This window comes from Adiantum capillus-veneris, chromosome 27, assembly GCF_014529385.1.
Source record: "Adiantum capillus-veneris isolate H3 chromosome 27, ASM1452938v2, whole genome shotgun sequence".
Lineage (NCBI taxonomy): Eukaryota > Viridiplantae > Streptophyta > Polypodiopsida > Polypodiales > Pteridaceae > Adiantum > Adiantum capillus-veneris.
The window spans coordinates 34,338,978-34,349,102 of NC_140957.1; the positions used below are offsets into that span (position 1 = coordinate 34,338,978).

Here is a 10,125-nt window from a genome sequence, read left to right on the forward strand (position 1 = left end):
CCACATGCAATCACCTATACTTGAATCTTCAAGGCATGTGGGACTACGAAAGATGTTGATACAAGCAAAGTTTTCACGATGATATTTTTAGTCGGGGTTGTTGAAAAAAAATGCGTGCTTGGGAATTTCTTGGGCAACATGTATGCAAAATTTTGGTGCACCTAAGAAGCTTCCTCTTTGGAAGTTCATCTCTTGGAGTAGTGCATTCATTGCGGCATATGTTGAGGAGGGGTAGGGCGGAAAACTTGTGGGATGTTTTCAGCAGATGGGAAATGAGGGCATCTCTCCATATGCAATCACCTTCGCTTGAGGGGCTCCTTGTCCGAACATCATATCTTACAATGCAATTATTCTTGGATATGCCCAAGAGGGGCATGTCCATGAATCTCTTGGATATTTTTAGTGGGTGAAAAGCAAGGGTGTCTCTCCAATGCAATTGCATCTCCCAAGGCATGTGGGCAAATGGGCTGGTGAAAAAAGACATCCGACTTGGGAATTTCTTTTTCGACATGCACTAGGAAGAGAATGGGGTCTAAGAGGGCCTCTTTATTTGGCAGTTTAAGGAAGTCAAACCTTTAGTATTAAGAAAGTAATGAAAGGACAGCTTTTGAATTCGAACAGGCAAAATGACTAGTTTATTTGAATTCAAGGTTTCCCTCCAAAATGGAATTTACAATTTAGCAAGTAAAACCATATCATGTAGCATATCTGTGGAAAGAGCACAACGTGTAGATTGCATATCTATGATCTCTGCTCAAATCGGAGATCGAAGGCCGAAAATCAATAAAAAAATTTCTACCTCCTTTTTGGGGGGAAAAGTGCATCCTTTGACCACTCTTACACATCTCTTACATACCCACCATTCTTGCACACATGGCGTACACCTTTTCGTCAAAATGTTAATTACATGCATAAGCTCATGGCAAATAAAGAGGCCTTCCTACACCCATCCTCTTCCTAATGTACGCAAAATGTGGTGTGATTAAGGAGATTCTTGTCTAGATTGTTCTCTCTTGTTCATTTATTACGACCTATGCCTTGAAGGAGCAAGGCAAAGAAGTTGTGGGATATTTTTAGTGGCCGCAAAGTGAGGGCATGCCTCCATATGCAATCACCTATGCTTGAGGATCTCTCTATGTAGAACGTGTCTTTGAATGCATTGAATGCGGGGTATGCCCAAGAAGGGTGGGGTTAGGGAGCTCTTGGATGTTTTAGAAGATGCAAAGCGAGGCAGACTCTCCATATGAAAACACCTATGCTTGGATCTTGAAGGGATGTGGCACTCATCTAGGGAAAAGAATTCACAATGAGATTGTTAGTCAAGGGTTGTTGAAAAAAGTGGCGGTGTTGATGTGAAGAGTGGTGTCCTTCAGAAAGCAAAAAAGATGCTTCAAGAGCTTTCTATCTGGGAGGTCATCTCTTGGGAATGCACTGATTGATGCATTTGCCCAATTAGGAAAATGATGTCACACATGCTTGAGGATGTCTGTGTCCGGAATTTCATCCCTTCGCACACATTGATTGTGGCATATGCACAAAAGGGAGAGGTCCAGGAAGCTAGGGGTCGTTTTTAGCGGATGCAAAGAGAGGTTGTTTCTCCAGATGCAAAAATCTATGCTTGCAGCTTCAAGACTATGCAAGATGCTGACATGGGGAAAATATTTCATGATGATATTGTTAGTCAAGGGTTGTTAAAAAGGATGTTGTGCCTGGAAATGCCTTGGTCCACATGTATGCAAAATGTGGTTCTTAAAAGGAGCTTCTTGTCTGGAATGTCTTCTCATGGAGTGCATTCATTGTGGCATATGCATAGGAGGGGTAGGGTGAGGAAGTTGTGGCTAAATTCAATTAATGAAGCAAAGAAATCCCTATGGATGCAATTACCTGCACTTGAGGATCTCCGTGCATTGATTGCCGAAATATGCCGAAGAGCCATAGGGTGAGGAAGTTTATGGTTGTTTTCAGCAGATGTGAAGCGAGGTTGTCTCTCCACATGCAATCACCTACTCTTGCATCTTCAAGCCATGTGGGACTACACAAGATGTTTTGATGGGCAAAGAATTCACGATTTATTGTTAGTTGGGGTTTGTTGAGAAAAACATTTGTGCTTGGGAGTTCCTTGGTCAACACCTATGCAAATTTTTGGTGCACCTTAGAAGCTTCCTCTTTGGCATGTCATCTCTTGGAGTAGTACATTCATTGCATCATATGTTGAGGAGGGGTAGGGTGAAGAACTTGCGGGTTGTTTTTGACAAATGCAAAATGAGGGTATCTCTCCATATGAAATCACCTTTGCAAGAGGGGCTCCAAGTCTGGGACATCAAATCTTACAATGCATTTATTGTTGGATATGCCAAAGAGGGGCATGGCCAGGAAGCTATGGGCTATTTTCAGTGGGTGCAAAGCGAGGGTGTCTCTCCAGATGAAATTTCATCTCCCAAGGCATGTGTGAAAAAGGGCTACTGAAAAAAATCATCTGGTTTGGGAATTTCTTTTTTGACATGTATGGAAAAAGTGGTGTGCTTAAGGAGCTTCCTCTTCAAATTAGCCTCTCTTGGAGTGCATTTATTACGACCTATGCCTCTAAGGAGCAAGGCAAGGAAGTTGTGGGCTATTTTCAGTAGATGAAAAGAAACAACATGCTTCTAGATACAATCACCTATTCTTGAGGAGATTCCTATCCAAAACGTGTCTTTGAATGCATTGATTGTGAGGTTTTCCCAACAGAGGTAGGGCTAGGAAGCTCTTGAATGTTTTATCGAAAGCAAAGGTAGGTCTCTCTTGATGCAATAATCTAAGTTTCCATCTTCAAGGCATGTGGGATTGAAAAAAATGCCATTCTTAAGAATTACTCAATTATTGATTGGTTGATTGCATGGCTCCTCCCGCCACACATGTCAACAAATAATCATTCTAGAAAAATTAGTCCCGGTAGTGCTCAAAGAACACACGTTCAAGCACAGTGACAACGATCAGAGAGAGAGAGAGAGAGAGAGAGAGAGAGAGAGAGAGAGAGAGAGAGAGAGAGAGAGAGAGAGAGAGACATTCAAGACATAATAACACTAAAGAAATTGGGGAAGGATGTTGAAGAACAGCAACCAACTTACTTAAGAGTAATCATGCGAGTAAGTCTAAGGCTCTCTCTAGCTACAAAGGTGATGGGTGGGACAGACCACCGACCCATAGGGTCTAGACCACTAGCGTTCGCAGGGCGAGCACAAAAGGTTCCTCCCCCTCCCCTAAAAGGCATGCATGCTATATATTGTTTTGTAAAAGTATTGAATTAAATTAGAAAAAAGGGAAAATTGCAAAGGCCCCATCGCAGGAGAGGGGCAATCGTGTCTCTAGGAAGGGGAGCCTAAGAGAGGAATTAGAAAGGGGGAAATAGAGAACAATAACTATCAATAACATACATTCTAAGGGGCTCATATAGTGACAAGATGATATTCCTCCATTGCTGATTTTTGTAACACTTTTACATCAAATAGGGTAGCTTCCTTAATACAGCCCTTAATCTCCTTCATAGTGTTAAACACTCCAAGGGACAATGGAAGTGATGAAAGGGAATGTGAATGCCCAAAGACTACCTTGTTTCTTTCATTTCATGTATGCCACAAATAAACACATCTTAGGAAAGTCCAGAATGGGATAACTGTTTTCCCCTAACAATAATGCCTTCCAGGAAAATGGAGTTGTGATTGAACATGGTTTTTGAAGCTCCACTTTGAAGGAGTCGTTATGTTTGAAGCTGACGAAGAGATGGAAGATAGATTCCTCACTAGATTTGCATCTCTTGCAGATACCATCATCAACCCCAATACTTTTTGCTTTGGAACCAGACAAGATACCTTTATGCAAGATAAGCCACATAACTGTGTTTTCTTCGTAGAGGATAAGTCCAAATATAATTAAATCTGTATGAAAACTGCTTTGTGTTCCATGAGATTCCCCATTTTCTGTAGAGTTTGCCAACCAAAGTTGAATCCATGAGTCTATTACCTACATCTGAGTATATAAGATGGTAGACCTTAAACAAGGGGATATTTCTCCTAGGACTTTGAGGCATCATGTATCTCTGAATCTTTGATATTCTCTCCAAAACCAGGTCTGGACACCCTTTGGTAAGTTTTTATTGTTGCATCAACACCTGTTAGATACCCATTGTACACATCCTTCCAAACTCTGACTCTTGCTGTGGGACACTTGTGAGCTTTCCTTGTAAGTTGGTCCCTTTGGGGCAAGTTTTGCTTGCCAAACCAAATAGAATCCAGCAACCACATACCACATGGAGGAATTCACTGGTCTGAAAGAGTCCATTCTTTTTTTTAAAAACTCAGCCAAGAATTTCAGAGCCTGCAAGACAGGTTAGAAATCCTTGGGGTAAAGTTAGAATTGGAGGCTAGAATTTCTTGTAGAGTGAGAGCAGACCAAGAGTTGTAATTATTGATTCTGAGCTATTGGAATTTCTCTTGATCAAGGTGGCCCAGTGATCATTAGAAGATATTGATCTCATTACCCATTTGCTTGCTAGCTTGGTTGCTAGGTACTGAAGGTTGAGGATTCCCAATCCTCCATGCTCTGGGTTTATGAAACAGGTCTTCCATGCCACTTTGGGCACTTTCTTGGGACCTTATAAGTAGCCCCATAAGAATGTTCTAGCCAATGTAAACACTTTGTTGAGTTGGAACTGAGAAGGCTTCCAACAAGACATAAAAAAAACACAGAAGACAGTAAGTAGTGGTTAAGCACAAAAATCCTGGCAGATAGATTAGGTTGGTGATTTTTCCATGTGAATAATCTCCTTCTACATATGTTGAGGACCCGATTCCATCTCTAGTGGAAGGAGACTTTGAAGCCCATAGGAATGCCCAAAAGCTTGAAGATTTGGCCATCCTCAATTTCTTTACAACGAGCTTGTGTAATTGCAACAGGACCTTAGGGGGTGCACTATGTAATCATGTTAATGTATAATGTGAGTTCGAAAGGAGGGGTTTCAAAATACAAAAAAAAAGGTAATTAAATAGTGATACATTAAAATAAGCGGTTTTTATATTCAATTTTGGAAAAAAATCCTAAAATAAGGGGTCATTTTATTCATTCAGACATGTTAAAAGAGGGGTTTTTTTAATACCTCACAAACGCACGTTATATAGGGGGGTATTGAATGGTGAACCCCCCAAGAACAGGACAAGGTCCTTTGGACACTTTAAAGCCTATTTTGGAATGGTTGATGTTGGAACCACTAGCAAGACAAAAACCTTCAAGGCATTCCTAGAAAAGTTTCATTGACTTTTCATCATTTTTGATTATGGCATTATTGTCATCTACAAACTGTTGCAAGCATAGCTAGTCACCACAGTCTTCAACATATATTGCTTTAAGCTTACCTTGTTGCAGCATGTCCTTACCCAGCCAACCAAGAGTATCGGATGAGATAGCATAAAGCAGAGGTGAAAGAGGACAACCCTGCCTTATAGATCTAGGTAAAGGAAAAGCTTCAGTAAGAACACCATTGATTGAAATCCTGATAGAAGCATTACAAAGTAGTAAATGCATAAATCTTATGAAGACCTTTCCCAAACCCATGTCCTATAGAGTCTGAAGAATGAATTCCCATTTAATCTTGTCATATGCCTTATCAAAGTCTATCTTGAAAAAGATATAGTCGTGCTCAGTTTCCTCTGCATATTACATTCCTTCCCAAAGTGAAATGATAGCATCCAGAATGAATCTCCCCTTTATGAAACCTTTTTGCTCCTTCAAAATGAACTAGTCTATCAGAGGGCTGAGTCTTCTAGCTAAGGAGAGTGAAAAAATCTTGTATAACATGTAATTGGCCTCCAATTAGACAAGTCCTCTCTTGAGCCCTTTTTGTGTACGAGTTTGACTACTCTTGCATTGATTGAGGGAGAAAGAGATTTTGAGTCCAAGGCTTCTGGCCAGATCAACATAAGATATGGAACCATGAAATCTTGGTACTGAAAAAAAAAACTCATTAGGAATGCCATGCATGCTAGTACTCACGTTCACTAGAAGTTGCTACAATCCCTTTTTTAGGAGACACACTTTAAAGAGACAACCAACAACCAACTCCAGGGAAAATTCATTTCCTGTAGCTTGGTTATTAGCAGGTCAAAATGGTGTTTCTCTAATGGAGTGATGCAAGGCTTGCACAGGAAAGAAGCAATTGATGTGTACCCTTTAAGATTGTATGTAATTGGATTTCTTCCAATGTTCTCAATGTCTTTTTTCAACATCTGATTAGATTGTGATGTTTCATTTCTCTTTAAATGATTGGTTTATTGAGGTAGGGGTGGTTGAGACACACCCTATCTAAAATGTAGAGGTCATATTCCTTTTTCCACAAGTGGACTGTTTCCACGTTGGAAGAATGGCACACAACCCACCATTTACAAAGCCCCTTAAAGGTGATTTTAGAGGGCCTATGGGGGGGTCCCCTCCTCAGCACTATCTAACTAACACAGGGTGTTAGTGGTGACCCACAGATGGCAGCCACGAGTCTCGAACCCCGGACGCCTGCCTTAGGAGGATGATGGCGTAACCAACTCGCCTTTGTGCATAACATGCTTCCAAAGCCAAACATAAAAATGATAAATAAATGCAGACGTTCATTGTCCCTATCCTTGTTTAGAAAATTTGTCCTTCTTTACTTCTCAAAAATCTGAAGACACCGTGGCTCTACCGTGGGATCCCATGGCCAACATTTCATTTAATACCCTGTGTTATATAGTGCTAAGGAGGAGTCCTCTATGCGAAGAAAGCCGAAAAGTTGTGTGAAGAAGAAGAGGGTTTTAACATAGAGAGAGAGAGAGAGAGAGAGAGAGAGAGAGAGAGAGAGAGAGAGAGAGAGCATGTCCGGCTTGGTGGTGTATTGGTTTATGTGTATGCCAAGAAGGTCTGAGAGAGGTTCCGCCATTGCACAGGCCATTGGCATGAGAGTGATTGGCAAACAATTTCCTATACGGTATGCATCCTCCTAGAATGACCGTCTGCGATGCACGATGTAAAATATCATGAGCTTTAGCTCAGGCGCACCGCCTACGCAACAGCTAGGTGTGAATGGGGGGCAGGGGACTGTAGCCTCCTCTCTCAAGTCCGTGGTCCCTTGCCCCAATTGCACCTAGCTATGTATGCGGTCACAAGAAGATTTAGAAATTTTCTCACGAAGAAAAACAGAGTCTTTTTCAGTGTTTTTCATACAATGCATAACATCATGAGTTTCTGCTTGAGAGACACCGTATACCTACCTAGGTACGATTGGGGGCAGGGGACCACTCCCCCCCCACACACCAGGCCGGCGGTCCCCTGCCCCCAATCATACCTAGCTAGGTATACGGTGCCTCCCTCGCAGAAGCTCATGATGTTGAGGTAAGTCACAATGTGGGAATTATTGGGATAATTTATCCAAAACTTCTTGTGCATGTGAGTAATTGTTTTTAGCTTGTTTGGAGAGAGCAATTTTAACAAGAGAGTTTCCACAACTTCATGAGCTTCTAGTGCAAGGGTGGCACATATCAACCTTAGATCACTTTGTCCTTCTCGATAGATGGAGAGCATACACCCATGTACACTTGATATGTCACATAGGCCAATTTTGGCCTCATATAGATGTGAAACGTCTTTTTTTAGATTATATGCTGGCAAGATTCACCTTAGACAAAAGAAGAACCCTTTAAAGATCTGGGTTTAACAATTAGATTGACTTGTGCTTTCTATCATGGCACCTTGCAATTTATGTTTGCAAAGACATCATCTCCGTACTCAGTCTTGATATTTCATGAGCTTCCAAGACACATACAACACTAGGCTTGAGATACACTTCATACTTACATATGACTTCTTAACAATACTGCACTGTACACAAGATGTTTTTGACATTTTCCCATGCGAAAGAAAGGCCCTCTATCCCATTGTTGTTCATACGATGTAAACAACAGTATCTTCGTAGCTAGGTGCGTTTAGGGTTTTATGGGCCACGGATAGGCGGCCCATGATGTTGTGGAAAATTATAATGTGGAAATTATTTTGCTTCTCCCTATTTACTCACCATCCTGTTTACCATACAAACCATATTTATAAACTCTTCAGAAACACTTCATTCAATTCACTTCAATACTAGCTGAGTGCTCGCCAATCATTTGCAAAAACCTGAAACTCTGGTGTATGTTTCTCTGAGCAAGGTGAAAACAATCTCTCACGTGATCTACCTTTGCCGAGACCTCTTGCCATTTTAGTTATCGCCAACGGTCTCTTGCTTGGCTTCTTGCTTTGACATTGTTGCTCTTCCGTTTCTTTACCTTCTTCCTATGTACACTCATCAATCATTGGCATCTTTCTCTGTCTTTGAGGTTGCCAAGTCTCTATGGCAACAAACTCATCTCCCACTTACGCGACTTTGCTTTGATTGCTATAGCGTTAAGAGCCTTCTCTGATCTCTCTTCTTTGAGACCTTCTGCGATGTCAAATATTGACAGTAGAAGAAACTGGCCCACACTGTACCAAAGTATCACTAAACGCAAAACGATCATGCAAGGAAAACTTGGCGAGAAAGGTGAATACGCCAATATAGGGCTCACCAAGCGCAGACAATGTAGTTATTTCCACTGAACTCAGCTCCTTGTACAGAACCTCAAATGTTTCCTCATACAAATATGGGAACTTCAAGGATTTAATACCAAGCACATCATTGTGCAACTCTGCCATCAAGATGGTTACCGTTCCTCTCCTGCGGGGTTCATGAATTGGTTCAGCGAGCACCCACAGCGTGGAATCCGTGGCAAAGATGCGTGGGAGGATGTTGGGACAAAAAAAAGAGAGGTCGCGAATGTATATCCAAACCTTCCATTGTTTACTGTGCTCCTCATAGTACAAGATGCCCCCTTGATCCTGGATAGCACAAAGGTGCCCATTTATTGTTGCCACACTTATGTCAGAAAGCGCTATTGTGCTGAACTGAAATGGCAACAGCTCTGGAAGTAATTCCCATTGTCCACCTTCGATGCTTGGATCCCACACCTCTACTGAGAGGTTGGAACAATATTCAAAAGAATCACCATCAAAGATGTAGACCTTGCCCTACCATGCAACCGCATTGCCTCCTTTCCGTTCCTTGTTTAGAAGCGGAAGATTCTCGCTTTGTACCTTGATTAAGCTTTTGTCTTGGCCATCAGCTGACTTTATCAGAGCTTCGCCATAGTTGAGCCGGATCACATGTCTTCCCCATCCTGCAAGGTACAAGTATCCCTCCAACACAACTCTCGTCATACCTTGATTGATAGCATGTTGCGCATCGCAGGGCATGCCAGACACATGCCAGTGATGCCATTGATGGCGGACAACATTGAAGATGCTCGACAAGGCATCACAATTTCCGCCTGTAGGCTGCAACGAAAGCAATCGAAGCACAAGGATGTGTCTGCCATCTGTTTCGACAAACAATAGCTTCGGATATGCAATACGGAGAGGTGGGATGTGTAAATAGGCATCTGAGACTGGATCTAGAAGTGCGAGTGTCAAGAATTCTGCAGGACCCGAACCGTTATCCCCTGCGTCTGGAAAAAGGAGGTTGGAGAGAAGCAGTAAAGGCTGGGTTACACCCAGTGACGCTCTCTGGGACATTAGATTGTGGGGTTGCCAGGAGGAATTCCATGCACGGTTGATCACACGCAGAGAGTCAACCTTCCAGAGCGGAAGCCTGGGGAGGATGTGGGAGAGGACGAGGGCGTCTGTCAAACCTGGCAGTAACTGCTGGTCGGCATGCGACGGCGGGTGATCCTCGGCCATGAGCTGCAGATCAGTGCCTCCTCCCCGTCGATCGAACCCTCTGCTGCCTTCTCGCGATCGTTTTTGTATTTATTCAAGGGCCCTTGTTCGTAAATAACGGAGGAAATAAGAGCCGGATCTCACTATGTACTAATAGAATAGAATTAGTGGGATTAATTTAATATTGATAAATTGTGATCACTCATGCTTTCACTTCATTTAGTGGTAGTTGGGAGACAGGCTCCTTGAAAATCAAACCACTACGAGTATTCAACTTTTTCTTTGTATTACGAGCCTCACTAGAGTTGCATGGAATCTCCCCAGATTCCTCATATGCCTCAT

At 42.3% G+C, this 10,125-nt stretch overlaps 1 protein-coding gene and 1 pseudogene across 1 annotated transcript; one reads left to right on the forward strand and one right to left on the reverse strand.

The window, feature by feature from the left end:
- Positions 1-218: 218 nt before the first annotated feature.
- On the forward strand, positions 219-1,125 carry LOC147421755 (uncharacterized; annotated as a pseudogene).
- A 7,930-nt stretch (positions 1,126-9,055) lies between these two features.
- On the reverse strand, positions 9,056-9,832 carry LOC147421756 (uncharacterized). The gene has a single exon (XM_086503457.1). It carries the CDS (start codon positions 9,802-9,804, stop codon positions 9,097-9,099), a length of 708 nt encoding a protein of 235 aa, XP_086359583.1. The 5' UTR covers positions 9,805-9,832; the 3' UTR covers positions 9,056-9,096.
- Between the last annotated feature and the right edge of the window lie 293 nt (positions 9,833-10,125).